Source organism: Phragmites australis, chromosome 10, assembly GCF_958298935.1.
Source record: "Phragmites australis chromosome 10, lpPhrAust1.1, whole genome shotgun sequence".
Taxonomy (NCBI): Eukaryota; Viridiplantae; Streptophyta; class Magnoliopsida; order Poales; family Poaceae; genus Phragmites; species Phragmites australis.
This window is the reverse complement of record NC_084930.1, coordinates 31,235,892-31,255,816: the sequence shown is the minus strand read 5'-3', so window position 1 is coordinate 31,255,816 and position 19,925 is coordinate 31,235,892. Positions and strand designations below refer to the sequence as shown.

At 46.1% G+C, this 19,925-nt stretch overlaps 3 protein-coding genes across 3 annotated transcripts; all 3 read left to right on the top strand.

Annotated features, from left to right (window-relative positions):
* The first annotated feature begins 370 nt into the window (after positions 1 to 370).
* LOC133930711 (26S proteasome regulatory subunit 7A-like) lies at positions 371 to 3,581 on the top strand. Its single transcript, XM_062377426.1, has 7 exons — positions 371 to 636; positions 1,035 to 1,116; positions 1,311 to 1,402; positions 1,499 to 1,576; positions 1,664 to 1,725; positions 2,427 to 3,148; positions 3,261 to 3,581. Exons 1-7 carry the CDS (start codon positions 550 to 552, stop codon positions 3,416 to 3,418), a joined length of 1,281 nt encoding a protein of 426 aa, XP_062233410.1. The 5' UTR covers positions 371 to 549; the 3' UTR covers positions 3,419 to 3,581.
* Positions 3,582 to 5,925: 2,344 nt separating this feature from the next.
* LOC133931271 (uncharacterized) lies at positions 5,926 to 6,577 on the top strand. The gene is made up of 2 exons (XM_062378123.1): positions 5,926 to 6,328; positions 6,462 to 6,577. Exons 1-2 carry the CDS (start codon positions 5,995 to 5,997, stop codon positions 6,533 to 6,535), a joined length of 408 nt encoding a protein of 135 aa, XP_062234107.1. The 5' UTR covers positions 5,926 to 5,994; the 3' UTR covers positions 6,536 to 6,577.
* A 7,070-nt stretch (positions 6,578 to 13,647) lies between these two features.
* Positions 13,648 to 15,196, top strand: LOC133930710 (RING-H2 finger protein ATL3-like). The gene has a single exon (XM_062377425.1). It carries the CDS (start codon positions 14,010 to 14,012, stop codon positions 14,967 to 14,969), a length of 960 nt encoding a protein of 319 aa, XP_062233409.1. The 5' UTR covers positions 13,648 to 14,009; the 3' UTR covers positions 14,970 to 15,196.
* The last annotated feature ends 4,729 nt before the right edge of the window (positions 15,197 to 19,925 follow it).

Below are 19,925 nucleotides of genomic sequence, written 5' to 3'. Positions count from 1 at the left end.
GGTGGGCGTCACCTGAGTGCTCGGGGAGGGGGATCTCGTCGGGGAGGGGCGTTGAAACTGCTGCAGCGGAGGCTGTCGGAGTAGCAGCAGTGGAGGCACCAGGGAGTGCCTGGGGGGACTCGCGCCTAGAGCCTGCGTGCCGGCGAAGAGAAAAGAAACGAGATCTCGAAAATAAACTGAGAGAGGAGTTGTCAATCGGCAGGGGCAAAGCAGTCCATCAATCCTCCGTTTTAGCCGAAACAGAAAAGAAATTGAGGAGAAAAAAGGATGATGGTATTGTAGCGAGATAGGTATCAACGAAAGTGGTATTTTAACGTAGTTATGTTCACTGATAGTATTTTAATAACATTTTAACGAGGAATGGCAAAATCCCAAATTTCCCCCAAAGAGGAGATCCGGAACCGAACACACCCGTATTCGCAGCACTACCCAACTCCAAGCCCCGACTTTCACACAAGCCCCCGGCTAGCACGAAGCTCTCGTGTACTCCAGCCCCAGACGCCGCCGCAACCGCTCGCCGTCGCCGGACATCAGACAGCAGGCGACGCCATGGCGCCGGAGCCCGAAGACGACATCATGAGCGAGAAGAATCCGCGGCCGCTCGATGAGGACGACATCGCCCTCCTCAAGACCTACGTGAGTCCCACCCGACCACCGGATCGATCTCTGTCGTCTCTTCTCTCTGGCGTTGTTCTTGTCGATCTGAGCTGGTTCGCGGTTAGGGTTTCGATTTCTCAGTGATAGATTTGTGCTTATCGTAGATCTAGGGTTTCTGATTTCTCGTTCCCTTCTACACACTTTGGGGAAAGTATCGGCCACTAGCTGCGAAAGATTTGACTTGTATGGTTCTGCGATGGGAAATTTGGGTTATTGATGTGGGAGATTAAATTCCCTGTTGAATTATTCTGTTTTGCTTATTTTTGCTGCGAGAAGTTCGGTTCGTTGTGTGAGATGCACTGTTTGTTGAATTCCGATGCGTCGATTTGGCTGGACCTTGCTGAGTTCAATTTTTTCGATGTCTTGTTGTTTATTAGGGGCTCGGGCCGTACTCGACGAGCATCAAGAAGGTCGAGAAGGAGATAAAGGAGATGGCAAAGAAGATCAATGACCTTTGTGGTACGTCAACATTGAGATACTTTTGTTATAGATGTAGGGATAGGTGTGCTGCTTGTATTTCGGTTCACTCAAAACGTGCAAATCGCCCTGTCTTAGTTCTTACCAAATTTTATCAAATGGCAATTGTAAGAGCTTGTGCGATTACACTTTGGTGCATCAAACTGATCTGAGCTGTAAGTTTTCTTGGGTTCCAGGCATCAAGGAGTCTGATACTGGATTGGCTCCACCAAGCCAATGGGATCTTGTATCAGACAAGCAGATGATGCAGGAAGAGCAACCGCTGCAGGTAAATTGCTACGATGTTCACATAATCATTACATTGTTGCCCTTCTCTTATGCTTTCCCGGTTCTGTTCAAATAATAATTTTGTTTTGGTATGAAGGTTGCAAGATGCACAAAAATCATCAGTCCTAATACTGATGACGCCAAATATGTCATAAATGTAAAACAAATCGCAAAGGTACGTCATGTTCTTATTGTATTTAGTTGATCATATCATGTGGAGGTTCAATCCTGATTGTTTATGATGTTTTCTTTTGGTGTGTAGTTTGTGGTCGGATTGGGAGACAAAGTTTCTCCAACTGATATCGAGGAAGGCATGCGAGTCGGGTAGGTCGCTTGTTCTCTATTTAGTATTCCAACACGTTCTTTGGCTGCATTCCAAAATTTTGATGCATTTGGTTATACTTCCTGATAATGGCATTGGTCTAAACTGTTAGGGGTAAGTAGCGATGATATCTACAATGAACATATACATGTTAATATTTGATAATTGTTTTGGATCAATTTCAAAGTGAACATTAGTGATTAGGATTTGGCATGATGTAAAGTTGGAACCTTTTCCCTAGTTATTCTTAGTCCTCAGTTCCTCACAGCAAGGTCCATAAAATGGTTTATGTTCTACAGCTTGGATGCATACAGAAACACGTGCATCGTAGTAAAATAGGAATAATCTGTATAAAATCTTGCAACATTCCATTCGTAAGGCTAGTTTAAATTCATGAGATTTTATCGATTGAGGAAGTAGTTCTTAGGAAGATATCAGATGCTATAGCATTTATGTTTTCAAGGACATTCTTGTATCACATATAGAAAGATGACACTTAACCAGGCCCTATACTCTTGAATGTAGCAAATGATTCAAATTATTTTATGTACACATGATCTCAGCAGTTAGTTGCATAAAATATCGTGTGCTTCAGTTCTTTACACATTATCACTGCACAGTAGTATAATATTGTTCCTGAATCAATTCATGCATTATACAATCAATTAAGTTTTACTGATTCTGATCCTGTGTATTATTACAGAGTTGATAGAAACAAGTATCAGATTCAAATTCCTTTGCCACCCAAAATTGATCCAAGTGTCACTATGATGACAGTCGAAGAAAAACCAGACGTGACCTACAATGATGTTGGTGGGTGCAAGGAACAGATTGAGAAAATGCGTGAAGTTGTTGAGCTTCCCATGCTTCATCCTGAGAAGTTTGTCAAGCTCGGTATTGATCCTCCTAAGGGAGTCCTTTGCTACGGTCCTCCTGGAACCGGGAAAACGCTTCTTGCTAGAGCAGTAGCCAATCGCACGGACGCTTGTTTCATCCGTGTGATAGGAAGCGAGCTAGTTCAGAAGTATGTCGGTGAAGGCGCCCGCATGGTCCGTGAACTTTTCCAGATGGCCCGATCAAAGAAAGCATGCATCGTCTTCTTTGATGAGGTTGATGCCATTGGTGGTGCTCGCTTTGATGACGGTGTTGGTGGCGACAATGAGGTTCAACGCACTATGCTCGAGATTGTGAATCAGCTCGATGGGTTTGATGCTAGGGGAAACATCAAGGTCCTCATGGCGACCAACAGGCCTGACACCTTGGACCCTGCTCTGCTGCGCCCGGGGAGGCTGGATAGGAAAGTTGAGTTTGGCTTGCCAGATCTTGAGGGCCGCACCCAGATCTTCAAAATCCACACGCGCACCATGAACTGCGAGCGTGACATCCGGTTTGAACTGTTGGCTCGCCTGTGCCCCAACTCCACTGGTAAGCTCCTCGCTTGGTAGAGTTTGCACGATGTTGCTAGTGCATGTATCATACCCAATAAGCATGAAATTCATTTTTACTCATTTGTTCCTATCAATGCATCTTGCAACAGGTGCTGACATAAGAAGCGTGTGCACTGAGGCAGGGATGTACGCCATCCGCGCTCGCAGGAAAACTGTCACGGAGAAAGATTTCTTGGACGCTGTGAACAAGGTTATCAAGGGTTACCAGAAGTTCAGCGCTACCCCCAAATATATGGTGTACAACTAGGCATTCCGGCCTCGTGTTTCTGCCTTTGCATCTTGGGGCATCTGAATTATTGTTTGCTACTTTTTATCTCTTACACAAACCCCGAATATTTAGTCCGTGATATGTTATTCCGGATTGATTCGAGCCAAAAACATTCAATTCACGCCCTGAAACTTTTTATTCATACCCTAAAACATTTGCTTCTGCTGAAGAACTTCCTGTTCTGGGAGAATAGTTTCGATTTAAGGAGGAAAACTTTCGAATCAGGGTCAAAAGCTTTCGATCTAAGCCAAAAACCTTCAATTCGAGGCCCAAAACTTTCGATTTGAGGTAACTGAGCTTTCAATAGCGATAGCTTTCAGAAATGACTCAAACAAATTTATAATCGACTGAAAACAACAAATTTCACATGATCGATGAAACACACGAGGGTATAAACGGACAGAGAGCGGCTGCCTGTGCCGGGGGGGGGGGGGGGGGGTGGAGAATAGTCGAGATCTGAGGCGCGCCTGGCGGCGGCGGAGAAAACGAAGTCGCGCGGCTCACAGAGGGGAAAAGCAGCAGCACCGAGCTCGGTTCTGCGACGGGGAAGAGGCGTCATCAATGGCGAGCTCACCAAGGAGTGCAACATATAGCGGCAGCAGATAGGGAGGGAGCAGAAGCATGCGATGCTGATGCGGGAATGAGAAACGAGCCAAAGAAATGATAAGACGACGAAGAGGAAGGACCGACCTAGGACTGGGCATTTGGTTTTTTCGGTGTTTGAAAATTTCAAGTGTTCGGTTTTTGTCAACTGACAACCGAATCTACCACTGACCCCGAATAGCATAAAAACAGGAATCGAACCTACCATCTAACATTGAAAAAACCGATAATATCGGTGCTTCGGTTCTTCAGTTCCAGTTTTTTTTTTTTTCTAGACCGACCGACGTCTCCACGTGTCGCTCCCGTGGTTGTCTCGGCCTCACAAAGGGCGGCAGTTGCTTCCTTGGCCCACCGCGCACTCCATGCCCACCCTGGATTCTGCTTTCGTCCACGGTTTGCCCATCTCACTACTTTTATGTAATTATGTGAGCAAGCTGGATGCGCCGGGATTCTTCCGGTCTAGTCACCATGAAGCAAAATCACCCCCCCCCCCCTAATTTTTTATATTTTTTAAGCCTAAAATTGCAAATGCGGGTGATATAAGTATATAATTGCAAAACTTTTAAAACGGACTTATATATTTGCAATTTTGGATTTAAAAATAAAAAATAAAAAAGTCCCCCCAATTTTTGATTTTTTATATTTTTACCTATTATTCGGCCCAGGGATTGTTCATGCTCAGCCCAAGTGTGTTTTCAGCCCAGGTTGCGTGTAAAGTCAACCCAAGTAGCTGTTTGACTGTGCTAGCCCAGGTTTTTTCTTCTTTTCTTTTTCTTTTTGATCGCATTTCCTTCTTGTTTACTCATTCTCTTTTAAGTATTTTATCTTCGTTGGCTTTACTTAGTTCAATACTTTTTTATTTTATACAAATATATTTACCATTCTTATTTTTCACTTTTTGATTGTTTGTTTATTTTAGATTTTTGACATATTTTCATGGTATAGTTTGTGGCACATTGCATTGTTCCTGTAGTAGAATTTGATTTTCCTTTAATATTTTTTAGATGTTCACGTGATATGGTTTTAATTGTTCCCGTGGTAGAATTGCATTGTTCCTGTTTTAGAATTTGATTTCTTCCCTAATATATTTTTGATATGTTTTGAATTGTTAAGGGGCTATTATTGCATTGTTCCCGTAGTAGGATTTTGTTCCTCTAATATATTTTTGAGATATTCTCATGATATGTTTTGAATTGTTACCGTTGTACAATTTAATTGTTCCTCTCATATATTTAAAATGCTGTCATGACATATTTTGAAAAGTTAATTTCCTTTTTTTTATGTAATTGACTAATTCGTACTCGTTTTTTGGTGCTTTATGGTATATATTTGAATAATTTTTGTGGTGTGCTCATAAACACGGTGAAACAGCCCAAACTATATATGAGTGTGCTTGAGAGGTGAACCTAACTGTTAAAAATAAAATAAAAACAATAAAAAATATCTACTATTTAAAGAAACACGTGATAGCAATCCTCTCGAGCTCTTAGACAGGTGATACCTCCGCTCTTATCATCACACGTTGCACTTGCTCCTTCGTTCCGTTTCGGATCTTCGTAACCGCCCCCATGTCTCCCCTCCCCGACCCGCTCGCTCCCTCCCCGATCTGGACTCGCATCCTCTAACATTGCTAAAGCAATGTCACCAGCGAACAGTAACGGTGACATTAACCCTTCATCAACTGTTAGATTCGAAACGGACGTATCTGATTGCTTGCTACAGTAAAGCAACATACAGTAAAATCGCTACAGTAGAATTGCTACACTAAATAATGTTGTAGTACTGTTCATCTAGACTCAAATCATTGTTACTTTTGGTGACATTGCTTCGTAACGTTAGAGGATATCCCCCCGATCCACGCCCCACTCCACCTCCACCTCCACCTCACCGTCGCACACCTCTCATCCTCCGCCGCACTCCCTCCCCGCCCACCCCATTGCGCGGCCGGCCACATGTGGGAGAGCGGCAGGCTGCCTCGCAAGCCGCAACTATCCCTGATCCTCGTGCCGTCGCCGTCGCCGTTGCCGCCTCCCCGCTTGATCCTTCTCCCCAGATCCCTCCTCGCGCTCGCTGCGCACGTCATGCCTTTGCGCTGCCCCTCCCTGGTCATCTTCCTCCTCCTCGCGCTCGCTCTTGCTCTCCCCCTCCTCTTCCTCCTCCTCTCCCCGTCCCCCCCCCCCCCCTCCGCCTCCGATTTAGTGTTGGCGAGCTTCCAAACTTCCACCCTTCCTCTCTCTGGCTGCTCCTCTTTGTGCTCCGCTCGCTACTCGTTGGCGCACCATGAAGGTGAGCTCTCGCATCCCTTCTTCTCTACCCCTCCCCCGCGTGTGACTTTGCTTGCACCGGCCGCAGTGTGGAGGCTTGTCCGGCCCGTGGGTTACCTGTTCGACGTAATGCCTTGCTGGGTGCTCTTGTGCAGATCGCTGTGGAGGGGTGCATGCACGGGGAACTAGACAAGGTCTACGACACGCTGCGCAGGATAAAGGAGACTGAGGGCGTGAAGATTGATCTCCTCCTCTGTTGTGGCGATTTCCAAGTGTGCTCCCTAATCCTCACTTGCGGGGTGGTTCTTGGGAGTAATGTAACGTTTGCATGACATATAGGATGCATTTGAGATTAAAAAAAGATCGTGTGGTTCTTTGTTTCTTTTGAATTAACAATTGTTCGCCTGGTTGAGACTTGGGAGAAACAACTACAATCTTTGTTAATTTTATATAGTACTAGCTCTCTAGATGTTAATATATATCACCACTTGACGTTGCATTATTCTTCCAAGCTGTTCGGAATGAGAATGATTTACAGTGTGTTAACATCCCACCAAAGTTTAGTACCATGAACTCATTTTGGAAGTACTACTCAGGACAAGCAGTTGCTCCATACCCAACCATCTTCATCGGAGGAAATCATGAAGCATCCAATTATCCGTGGGAACTGTGAGTCTTTGCCACTTATGTTCAATGCGGATTTTGAGATACAAATTTATGGTTTCTCTTTGGCCTCAGGTTTTAAGCATATCTTCGGGTCCACTCTGAGAGCAACTAACTAGAATTGGCAGTGACAAAATTAGACAAACTGAATCATAGTATTATGAATTTTTTTAGCACAACTCAATTTTTTTGGGATTATTCTTGTCTGAGTATTTGTTGAACTATGTTATTTACTAATCACCTCTACAGTCCATGTCTCTAGGGCACCTATAAGCAGAGTATGGTGTTGAATGAAGTGGTCTTGAAACTAGGGCTTTCTTTTTCTTATAACTATGAATTTGTTTAGAATTCAATTACAAGGAGATTAATAGCCTATTAATAGCATCTCATCATTGGATAGATTGAGAACAATTGTTGAATTATGTGTCTATTGTTGATGTTTTTCTTTGCTCATTGACAAATGTAATGCCTGTTTATTTTTACTGTGGTCTTATTACTATTAGGTACTATGGAGGATGGGCAGCACCTGACATATATTTTTTGGGGTTTGTTGGTGTTGTTAAGTTTGGAAACATCCGAATTGCTGGCTATCAGGAATACATAAGCAACGGGATTATCACTTAGGCAAGTTTGTTATTTACATGGGATACTTTGGAGATTTGTTATTCTTAACCTTTGCATCTGGAATTGTTCAATTGCTTTATTTATACGTATGAGCTGCTTGACACTCAAGATGACCAACAATAGGTTAGAAGCAAGTTGAGTACTAGAGAGGCTAAGCCTTCTGATTTTGTCCAGACTGCACCATCTTTCAATGCTTCCAATCCAATGTCTAAACTCTACATGACAGGTAAGTTTGAATATTCACATCTTAACTATGCGTCATGTCATGTGGTTCTAAGCATTTGCTAATTCCATCTGAGTGTTAATCCTAGTACCTTTGAAAATATTTGTATAAAGACCATGCTTGACATCAAGTTTAAATTTATTTCCTTTCTTATCATAGTTCCCTGCAGAAATCCACAAACTGAGTCTTTTCTCCAGCTCCTAGAACTCGCGTATTTGCTGGACTCATCTAACTCTAAGGGTACATCTATCATAAATGGTTAACATAATTTCTGCTGATTTTTAAGCATTGCATATCATGTAGGCAAAGACGAGAACTGGCAAAAGTTTGGCTATGGTTGGTCTCAACGATTTTCCTCTGTACATAGTTGATACGCATATGCTTTTAGCTTTTGATAATCTGTGATTTCTCATCTTTTGGTCTATAGTGGTTGATAGAAATGTGTCAAGCTCTCAATCAGGATACACGCTTGATGATGATGATGATATAGAACTACCACATACCCGTCCCTAGGCAAGTACAAGCTGAACGGTCGCACAGGCCCCCAAAAAGTCAGGGGCCCACATGTCAGGGTCTACCTCCCTAATCCGGTTTTCTCCCACGATTAACTCTACGTCGCCCTATCGCGAGCAATCGCTAGGAGCAATTTTAAAATACTTACTGCGTCGGGAAATAATATGGACTTAAATTCAAGCTGCACACTAACCAAGAATATAGTCTACAAAGAAGTTATCACCTTATAGATGTGTTCTGTAAATATGCTACGGTACTTTATTGTTTTTTATTCATGTCATATTTGATTAAAAAAATTAAATTTTGATTGTAACTATGTTTACGATGAAACAATAGAGAATATTACTATGCTATATGTTATATTTGACTAAGGTATTATCTGCACATCATATGTGTTCTGTAAATATGCTACGGTACTTTGTTGTTTTTATTTATATTATATTTGATATAAAACAATCTAATAGTTTGTTTGTAATTATGTTTACGATGAAACAATAGAGAATATCGCTATGCTGTATGTTATATTTGACTAAATGTGGCCAACTGGGCCGGGTCTAATGGGTCAGCTCGAGGCACGGGAAAAATGGCCCGATCTAAGCACGGCACGGCCTGTTGAAGTTTTTTTCTATTTTTATAAGGTTTTATATAATTTATTTATTTTTAATATACAAAGAGATACGTACCATAGTGGTAGAGTGTGTCTCCCATGTATGAGATCGTGAGTTTGATTCTCACATCCGTCGGTTTTTAATTTTTATTTTATTTTCATGTGTTATTAGGCTAATGGGAAAAAACAACATTATGCCTACCGTACTGGAAGCCCGCACGACAAGACCCGATCCTAAGTAGGCCGTGTTGTGGCTAACGCCAGTACGGTATGATATGTTTAGCTAATTGGCCTAGTCGGGCCGTGGTTAAATGGATCTATACCATTCTGGGTCGGACCGTCTATTTGGCTCCCTCTATATTTGATTAAGGTATTATTTACACATCATATTTATTTTACTTATTTCATATTATTATAATAGCAGGATAGCCATTCAAAATATAAATACCGTTATAACGCATAGGCACCGTCCTAATACTAATAACAGCCTAAATAATAAAGGCCCATGTAGATCTTAAGCATTGAGGTGGTCAGATCCGACGAGCAAAAGGGTCTTTCAGGTGTCTGTAACTATTCCTCTAAAAAAAGTTGGCTGTAACTCTGTACCATCGATCATGAAACGCACGAGTACATATCAATCGGGAGGGAGGATCATGGAGGATCGGAGATGGCAATGTCATGAGAGTAGGAGGCAGACATGCCTACGGCTACACGATAAGCATTATGAAGAAACGGAGCGAGTGGTGCACGAGTGCAAATTGTTGCACAGCCCAATAGTAAGGAACCTTGTCACCCTGGCTAGAAACCAGAGTTTGACTGTGACCGATATGGGTTGGATGCGTTCTCCATGTATTTGTATCTTCTCTAGGATTTGAAAATGCGTAATGTGCGCAATGAACCTTAAGACGACTACGTAGCCAGTCGCCCGCTATAAAGGATCTAGTAGGCGACGCAAAAGCACCTCGGTGACTCGGTCTGTCGTCTACGACAGATGATCGGCAGAGTCCCAAGGTTTGCACGCAGCTCAGACTGTTCGATTGCGCACCAGAGCCGAGGAAACAGTCCTGCTCCATGAGCTTCGCAGTTTCCACTCGAGTTCAACCGGGTCGCGCGCCGCGGCGTGTGCAGCGCTGTAGTTGCGGAGCGCATGACTCCTCGTCCCCAGGGGCGCACGGTACGATCGGGGAATCCGTGCTCCGCTCCGGTCCCAGTGGTGACGGCCCGACGCCGAGCAACATTGGCCGAACGCACAAACCGCCACCAAAGCCCGCCATGGCACGGCGTCGTCGCCTTGCGAAATGACAAACCGTCGAACCTGCCCGTCCTCCGGCAGAGAGCTCTTGACTGACCCCCCTCGAAAGCGCGGAAAACCTCTCGCCCCCGCGTGCCAGCGTCGTCGCTCCGGTGTTCTCCCTCACGCGGCACGCGGCGTTTGTGATCGCTCTCGTCACGTCGCGCCCGGCGGATCAGGAGACCCGGGGGGGCGCTGAGGTCTCCCAATCACACACCACTACGCCACTAGTGCCCGGCCCGAGATGCCGCGCAAAAGCCCCGGCATTTCGCCGTGTCCCCACTGCTCCGCGTCTCCCGCCGCCGGTCTGCCCGCGCACTCCCTTTGTGTCTCCTCTGTCCGTTGCTCTCCCTACAAATCCTTGATCCCAAGAACCTGCCACCATCATTTCTTTACCGCGATAATCCTTTCCTGCGCACGACGGGCACCGGCATCCGGGTCGTTCGGAGGATGGCGTCACCAGGCTTTTGCAACAGTCGGAGTTTCGTGCTAGGCCTCTTGCGGGTTAATCCTGTAACTGTTGCATGGGACTAGGGGACGATGCAAGTGATGTAGGAATTAGGATGGGAGTCGCTCTCCCAAACTTGCAGCCATGTTGTGTGACTTGTCACTATTCTAGTGTCAGTATGCGTGGCTTTTTGTTATTTTTTTTTCTAAGTTCTCATGCTCATCACACGGTGATCAGAAGTTGCGTCCGCACCAGCTGCGTTTCCAGCTCTAAGACCATCCTAACCTTATTTCTTTCATTTCGTTTTTTATTGATTTCCTTTATTGTTCTTATTTTTTTTATTTTTTTTCATTTCTAATCATTTTTCTTAAAAAATTTTGTCAAAGTAAAAGAGAGAATCTTGTTCCGTAGAGAATAGTCTTAAAAATCATTTGTAACAGAAATCATAAAGAAAAATCGTTACGCAAATCTCTTTATAAAAGATTCTCGTCTGCCAAAAAAAAAAAAACTCCTTACGATGGTCTAACGTTGGCTAGACGTATGCTCCCTGGATAAAGACAACCGTAGTTGATCGACGTACGAGCAGACGAATTTTGCAATGACCAGGCTTAGCGGATTACTACCGAGTGCTGACAGGCAGCGAATTGGATTTGGCAGTGGAGGCACAATTTCCCGGCACGAGCACCACCGCAACGCGGGAAAGGCGTGATTGGCCGTGCGCGCCGTGGGTCGTATGGGCGGGACCGCGGAGACGACGACCGGCAGATCTCGTGCTGACGACATCGCTCTGAATTTTTCAATGGTCTCGGCACGGCACGGCACGCGTTTCCTCCACCTACCGAACATTTGAAAGCAAGCACGGATCATTTCCCCGTTCCGTTGGTCACGGTTGACAGCACTGTCTGTCTTGACGAAAAAGCCAGCGACTACGGCTAAAAAAGGGTCGTAAACTTCCGTGAGGGAGCGAGGATCAAATCATCAATCCGCGATCAGTGGGTTTAGTTAGATGACAGTAAAATGTTGTGATGATGTAAAGTTGTCAACTGTTAAAAAGAAGACGTACAGTCTATGGTTTGCACCAACTAGTGGCAGTGTGATATACCATAGGCTATAGCCTTTCCGTTTCTAATGATCGCAACTTCCGCCGCCGCTATGATAAAATTTGGTAATAAAATGAGTCGTAGTGTATTCTAAAAAAAAAGGTCATGATGACTTGAAGTGCAAAAATGTGGGACAAGTAAAACCCATGTGAAGAAACTGTGTCTAGCTCAATTAGTAAGATATGAGATGCGGGTGTACACAGTATACTCTATCATCACTCAGATTCGAGTCATCTCCAACTCAAATTTTAGTACCTATTTTTACTTAATGAAAAAACACCAAGTACCTCCTAGTTAAATCTGGAGGGTAGTTTTGCTATTGTTGATGATATCGATAGTTTGATATCATCAAATAGTGCTGCCATGTTGGCAGTCAGCTTATAAAAAAAATCACTACGGTTCTGTTATGAACGTGAACTTCTGCGATGACTAAGGGAATTGAACTGTTTTCTTTGAATTCATGTGAAGACCCTGCATTCAAAACATGCTCTTACGTTCTGCAGACTTCATGCTTCCAAACGGGACCTAAAATGTAGATTCAGTCCAACTGATAGAGAAAGGTTCCTACTGTCCAGAACTTCAGTTGGAATTTCAGACACCACGATGGGAAACATCGCCCGCTCAATATGAATGCTTGATTTGAGAGGTCACATGGTACTCTGCCCAGGCGGCAACTGACCCCAACGCCTGTATACATGGTGGACTGATCAAATGGACGAGATAAGGTGATCGTCCTATCTTTTTGGTAGATGAGATCTCCACGCTAATCTTTTTACATCATATTTTTCACCCTCCGATAACACTGATTTATGATACTTCATCCTACTTATGTTTTTACGCTAGATTCGCTACTGACTGCACGGTCGAAATACGTCCTGATGTGGTACCGTTAAGGTCCATGAAACCATGGCAGCACGGTCCGACTTGAAGCGCTGAACCTCTCCACATGGGTTGCAATGGGACGGCCGCCAGTACCACGAACAAGGCCTGGTTCCAGTTCATCTCATTTCCTACGCCAAAATTCAAACCAACCGGTGATGATACACTAGGTGATGAATCGATTCCCCGTGCCGTCAATCCGTTTCAAACCAAAGCCTTGTGCACGTCAAACGCAGATGATTTTTACTCATGTTCAACGAAAGTTTCATGCCGAAAAACTGTGAAGCTGATGGCCCGGTCGGCGACGGCGACCACGACGACCAGTGAAGAGCTCGTCACCCTGGCTGTGGAGGTTTTTTTGGGTTCCTGCATGCTGCGCGCGTGCCGCGGCAACCTCTCCCGACTAGAGCTGGGACTTTGGGCCATATATTTTGGGCCGGTCCGAGCCCAGCACGGTCCGGTGAAGCTTAAGTCCGACCCGACCCGAGCACTGATGGACCGGGTCAGCCCGGCCTGATTTATGGGCCGGGCCGGGCCGGGCCTTGATATGAGGTCTAATGGGTGGTCTGGTCCGGTAAAAAATGGGTTCGCGCCTCACACGCGGTGGAGTATGGTGGTGCTGGGCCTGTGCCAGCCCGGCCTGATAAGACCCATCGTGCATTCGGGCCAGATCTGGACCTAGCTGAAGGAGGATTGGGCCAGCCCGACCTGACCCGAATAGTTTATCGAGCCATCCTAGCACGGTCCGAGAAGCCCAAAGCCCAAATGGGTCGGGTCGGACCGGCCCGACCCGGCCCAAGTCCCACCTCTACTCCCGACAGAACAAATTCTACATGGTTCGGTTCTTTAAAAGATCTCGCTCTTAGCGTGACACATATCTCTCTTCTTTACATATTTACCGTTCTCAAATGAAAGACATACATACGGTATAGATTAAAATCTCACAAATTTTTTTATATCAGATCCTATACAAATTGTTTGCTCTTCGGATGCTTCTCGGAGGCCGCCGCGGCGCGCAGCGGCAGAGCACGAAGGCAACCCAGAACAAGCGCCCAACCACTTTGACAGAGTCCGCCTCGCCTCACGTCACCCCCGGATCCTCTACATCTCAGACTGGCATCTCGTGGCTAGCGAGCCGCGTGATCTGGCCGCAGAGGATCCCACCTCTCCACCACGCGAAGCCGCCTCGCCTCGCCTCTCACCTTGAAATACGGAGGCCGTTCGCAGACGCTCCCCTCCAGCTCGTCTCTCTCTCTCTACCCCCACTCCTCGTGTCTCGTCTCGAGCTCCTCTCGCCGTCGTCGTCGGCCAAGAAACACAGCAAGAAGCGCGTGTTCCAGGAAGCGGTGATCGCCATGTCGTCATCGTTGCCGCCGGCGGGTGCGCAGCAGGTGTTACCCTCTGCGGCAGCGTTGCCGGGCGCGGGGCAGCAGCAGCTGGCCATCAGCAACGGGGTCCTGCTCGCGGCGGTCATCTTCCTCTTCATGGTCGTTGTCTTCGTCTTCCTGCTCTACCTCTACGCGAAGCGCTACCTCGGCGCCAACCCGCTCCTCGCGCCGTCCACACCCTCCTCGCGGTTCCTCTTCGTCGATGCGTCCCCGATCCCGAGCCGCGGGCTCCCGGCATCCGTCCTGCAATCGCTCCCCATTAGTGTGTACGGCGGCGCCGCTGCCGACGGCGGCAAGGAGGCGCTCGAGTGCGCGGTGTGCCTGTCCGAGGTGGCCGACGGCGAGAAGGTGCGGGCGCTTCCCAAGTGTGGCCACGGGTTCCACGTCGAGTGCATCGACATGTGGTTCCACTCGCACGACACGTGCCCGCTCTGCCGAGCGCCCGTCGGCGCCGCCGCGGGGCTGCCGCGCGTGCCGCGGGAGGAGCCCACGATAGAGTTCCCCGTGTTCCCCACCAACGTGCTCTTCTGGGGAACCCACGACGAGGTCACCAACGCCGGACTCGCGATGCCGCCGCCGCCCCCGCCCATCGCCGCCGCCTCCACGAGCTCCTCGGGATCCGGCCTCAGGAAGGAGAACCTGGTTATCGACATCCCAACGCGTCCCGTGGCCGTGAACTCGCCCCTAACGTGGTCCTCTCCCACGACACCGCTGCCGGCGAGCAGGATGCCCGGAGGTGCGGACGAGATGAGGTCGCCGGTGTCCGCCCGGCTGCGGTCGCTGCGCCGGCTACTGAGCAGGGGCAAGCAGGCCGTGGTGGGCACGTCCTACAGCCCCCGTGGCGCCGGCGACATCGAGCAGGGGTTCGCTGGAGCTGAGGCCGCCCGCCCGCCCAAGACGCCCAAGACGCCGCCGTCGGCGAACTGATTCACTCTTCACAGCTCCGCGATGCATTTGGCTCGCCTCGTACGCCGATCACCGGAGCGTGCACATGTGTTCATTCTTTCTTTCCACTTCTTTTCTTTCTGGTTTGACCAAAATTGAATTTTGGCAGAAAAATTCTGATGTAAAGTGTGAACAGTGGAAAACATTGGTGTTGATTGGTTCGTGGTTTTGGGGGATAAATGAAAACGAATTCGTTTTCATGTTCAGAAGATTGTTCTTGAATCTTGATTTGTTGGCTTTGCTTCTCAGGATATTTCTTGTGAGGTGCATGTGTTTCAGTTGAACTCTGCCTCTTCAGCAAGTCGTCTTTACAAGGTGTAAATTAGATCTCAGTCACTGCTGTCACTCTAGTGGCAGCTGGAACTCAAAAGGTGATTCTTGAAAAGAAGGTGCCAAATGCTTTTTTTTGAAACGTACCAAATGCATTTGGACCTAACAAAGTACTTCAACTGTAGGCTGACCAGACTATGAAGTGTGTAGGAGACAAGCTCTGCGCTTTTTAGGCAGAAGAGTTGGTTCTTGCTGACGAAAACTTGTCCCTGTAGGCCCCAACAGCTCCATGTAGTCGTCTGAAATTGGCACTGCAGCTGCATCCTCTGTTTCAATGGCTTCTAGCACCATCTCTTCACAGATTCAGACCTGCAGTCGCTTGAATCGGCTGCCGAGCTGCATTGAATTGGTCCGCAAATCTGAAACCTCACCGGGCTCCTCTCCAAGTTTGTTTCCGTGAAGCCATAGCCATTCTTCTCCTCGTTTGGTTCCATCGTCGCAGCTTGCCGGTCAAACACGGCGCCGCGTTCACCGTGCGTTGAAACGAAACGGCGGACGCAGACGCAAAACTTTGACCATCCTTTTTCCACGTAAACTAAGCAGCACTTGACTTCAAACTCCATGCAAATTACATGCCGCTTTTCCTTCCTAGTAGCGAACAGTCACCGGTACACACATATATATATATATACACACACATACATATACATACATACATATATACACACACATTTTTTATATGTATATACTACTTTTTAAGATGTATATATAATTATATATGAATGCTATATATATATATATGTGTGTGTATGTATATATATTATATCATTCATATATAACTAGCAAGGTGGCCGTGCAAATTATGCGGCTAAACTAAATATTTGATATTTGAACTCACAAATTGTATTTACGTAGAATTTACAGACCAAGTATTTTGATATTTAACTAAAAAGTTTTTGAAATATTTTTCTAACTCATTTACAACTTACTATTGGATTGCTCAATTACTTGAGTTCCTGGCTTATTTATAAATCAAAAGATTTTAAAAACATGGTTGTAAGAGAGACAAAGTGCAACTTCTCTACAATTTTGGATTTATTGCAACTTACCATACCGATGTTCTAGGTAATTTTGCTATCAAGTTTCATATACTAAATATTGAAAAAAAAAATACCGTGGTTACATAACCTGATTCACATAATGTTATGCATTACCTTTGCTCTGACTAGTCCCAAATTTTGACCTGTAACGACATTACATCAACTTCACTCAACCATAACGCTAGAGCTTTATTTTCCTCTTGCACCATTTTACAAACTCGGCAATATTGACTCACAAACTGCAATCTTCTTCATCAGTAAATGGCATACCCATAGAACCGATTCAACAATGTTGGCAGTTGCTTGAGGACACAGCTGATTATTCGATGGCTCGGTCTAGATCTTGGGAGAGAGTTGCTTGTATTGCTTTTGTGTGCTCAGGCTCCTATGGATGCGCCAAGCTTGAGATTGTGGGTGTTGGGCGACCTAGAGTCTGACGCCCTGTGCCGGTACACCAAGGGTTCCTTGATCGGTTTCAAAACCACACGATACTCGCAACATGAAGCTTTGTTGTAGCATCTTGGAGATGTTAGGGTTCACATAATAATACTGTCATGATGGTACTTCTAAAGAATAATACTAATAATTATGTCACTTATAACCATTAAGTATATTAATAAACAATAAGTGATCTCTTTTCCTCCTAATTAAGAGGTTAATAATCCACTTTAAGCCATCAATGAGTATTCTTTCATCATGAATGGTCACGTGATTGCTACTTATGACTTATTGTCTAATGCTCAACATATATTTCCAGTTTATGTAAGTAAAAAAAAAGATGATCTATTTGACCAACTACCACGATTGAACCATGGATATTTTCTTAGGGAACCTTATTTTGTCTAGAGAGCTAGGAAACCTTCTATTTAAGTTATGTTTTTGTTTCCTTCCAGTTTATCCAATTCAAATCACAAAACTCTCTGCTATCTCTGTCGAGCTCCAGTTCAGATCCTGATCAGGCTACCTCTCCTTCTATATCTCCCCAATCTCTGATCCTATCAGATTCCACCAGGTGAGCCCTGAATATTCTATCCACCACCTGGTCTACAACCAAGTGACAATCCTAAATTTTCTTCATATTTCCTGCTCCCCAAGTCTTGATGCTACCAGAACCTGAAATTGCAGACCGTAATTCCATATCATTGAAATATTTTAATCCACATACCAATAAAACAATACTAAAAACATTTCTTGTGTGGTGATCATCGAATACATTACACGCCAATGTAGTCTTACCGGTTCCACCACTACCAACTATCTCGACAACATGGTTGATTCTTTGGTTGTCAGTCAACATGCCGATTAGCTTCATATTTTCATGTTCAACTATCCAGCTCTGTGGTTTTGAATTGATTGGTGGAAGACCTAGTTGAACCCCCTGCTCCAAAATTACATGCATTTCCTTATTCAGCTTCTCAACATTAGTTTTTTGTGTCTTGTATTCAATCTTATGGACAACAGTGGATGATGATATAAACTAATGGCGACTCTATTCACATCAATTTTTTTTCTTAGCCACCAGCAGAATAAATAAATAAATTCATTTCTAGTCTAAACAAAGATAGAAATCGTTTCAACTGTGTGAATAGTTTAGTTCAAATGAAATATAAAGTTATTGGAAACTGAAAAATTAATTGTTTAACCAATTAACCATTAGGGGTGGTGTCGGAGGATGAACTCCTGTCGCAGGGATCCCGAGAGACCCCTTTTTAGAGATTCGGCCCGGGGATGATCCTGAACGAGCTTGTCTGGGAAATAAACGGGAACGGAAATAAATGCAGTGGCTGGTGGTGGGAGATGATCGACCTAGTGCAAGAAAGATGGGTGCACCGGGGTTTAGACAGGTTCGGACCGCACGGAGGCGTAACACCCTACTCCTGTGTGAGTGTTATATCTCTCATTGAGGGGAATTCTTCAAGGATGTATCTGGCTACAGGGGTGAGCTGTCTACAGAGAGCTTGAGGCTCTCGTGTTCTAGCTTGGCTTGAGCTTGTTTGTGATGTTCTTCGTCTTTTGATCTGGGCTTCGGGGGGCCTGAGGAGTCTATTGAGAGCTTCGGGATCTGAGGCGGAATGTCTTTATGTATTCTCCATCCTTTCCTTTTATAGGCGCGCCGACCTCGACTTATCCTGAATGGGAAAGAGGGGGCGCGAGTGCCAAGGCGCCACGGAGAAAGGCATCATCATTCTGTCTTGGCGAAGTGACAGGAGCGGTGGAAAATTGTGGCGTGCATCCGACCACCCGCCACTGTGGATGTCCTCTGGCGCCAATAAGAGGGCCCACCGGGCAGCCGCTGAGGTGCCCGGTGCGCCCACCCTATCTTGTACTTCTGCCAGGGCAGGGTGGCAGGCGGAGCGCTTCGATTTTGGCAACGTTATCCCGAGACACCCGGGTGAAACGGGACGGGACCCGTGCATTTAATGGACCCACGCCCCCCTGCCAGAGCATGATAGGGTCTGATACTAGGGCGTGGGCAGCTGAGAATGTCAGGATGTCAGGATGTCAGGCCGCGCGTGCCCATTAAATGCGGCATTGGGCCTTTGACTGGCTGACACCCCGACGATGGGACCCTTCGGGGCGTCGGATGATCTTGCGCGAACCTGGACTACAGTACTCGGGGGTAGGCGAGGACCCTTCCGAGCACTTCCTTCCTGGTACTTGGACTCTGCGGATCATCGGGGAACTGGGGTGCTCGGGAAACAGAGGCGGCGGCCCCGAGCACCTTCTCCCGGGACTTAGCTTCTTCTTATCTTGCAGGGCGGACCTCGCGGGATGGTGACGCGTGGCGGATGGCCGGCCCGGTCTCGGGACTCAGGGACCCCTGGTTCCTGATACACCGACAGGTGGTAAATGTAACTTCTAAACATAAGTAGGGGATTCCTTTCAAGAATGTTAAAGTAAGTATTTTATCTAACCAAATGAGCAATCAAGCATTCTCTGTATTTAGTTTGAGAGAAACGCTGATTCAAATTGGTAAGCAAACATATGCTAGCATTGTTTCTAACAAGAGAATATACTATATCGCTTACTGATCTTCCTGCCTCCTCTGGCTGCTGTTGTTGCCTGGCCGCAATGTCGTTGTAGCCGTTGGTCATATCGTTCAACTCGTACATGGTCTCCCGGAGAGCATGCAATGTTCCTAATGCATGCCTTGGCCTTCGCATGCGACATTGACCATCAGAACTGCCTTCACTCTACAGCTTGTCCGCCTCGCGACGGTGCCCACCAACCGATTTAGCTTCCTGGTGATGGTGGATGCCGGCAAGCTTGGGCCTACCTCTAGCACAAGTTTCTTGGCTATTGCCATGTCTTTAATCCTACATAGTTCCTCTTTTGTCTTGGCTTTCATGAATCTGTGGCCGTGTCGTGGTCGAATTGCATGCTTCATGTGCCGAAGCGACCTCCACATGGCCTTGTCCACTCTTTCCTCATCTCTCTCCCTATTTGTCTTTGCAATGCTGATCTCTCACTCTCAGTTGTAGTCGAGTTCCGCACTTCATATATCAGCCTAGTCTCAGCCGATTGTATTAGGGTGACACACATGCGGACACGCACATCAGAAGATGAC

Bases quoted from the DNA above. Each gene is read 5' to 3' on its own strand.
- LOC133931271 (XM_062378123.1), top strand. From the start codon at position 5,995: ATGTGGGAGAGCGGCAGGCTGCCTCGCAAGCCGCAACTATCCCTGATC. The intron at 6,329-6,461 runs GTGAGCTCTCGC...GCTCTTGTGCAG, and splicing joins CTCGTTGGCGCACCATGAAG to ATCGCTGTGGAGGGGTGCAT.
- LOC133930710 (XM_062377425.1), top strand. From the start codon at position 14,010: ATGTCGTCATCGTTGCCGCCGGCGGGTGCGCAGCAGGTGTTACCCTCT.
- LOC133930711 (XM_062377426.1), top strand. From the start codon at position 550: ATGGCGCCGGAGCCCGAAGACGACATCATGAGCGAGAAGAATCCGCGG. The intron at 1,577-1,663 runs GTACGTCATGTT...TTTGGTGTGTAG, and splicing joins ATGTAAAACAAATCGCAAAG to TTTGTGGTCGGATTGGGAGA. The intron at 1,726-2,426 runs GTAGGTCGCTTG...GTATTATTACAG, and splicing joins GAGGAAGGCATGCGAGTCGG to AGTTGATAGAAACAAGTATC.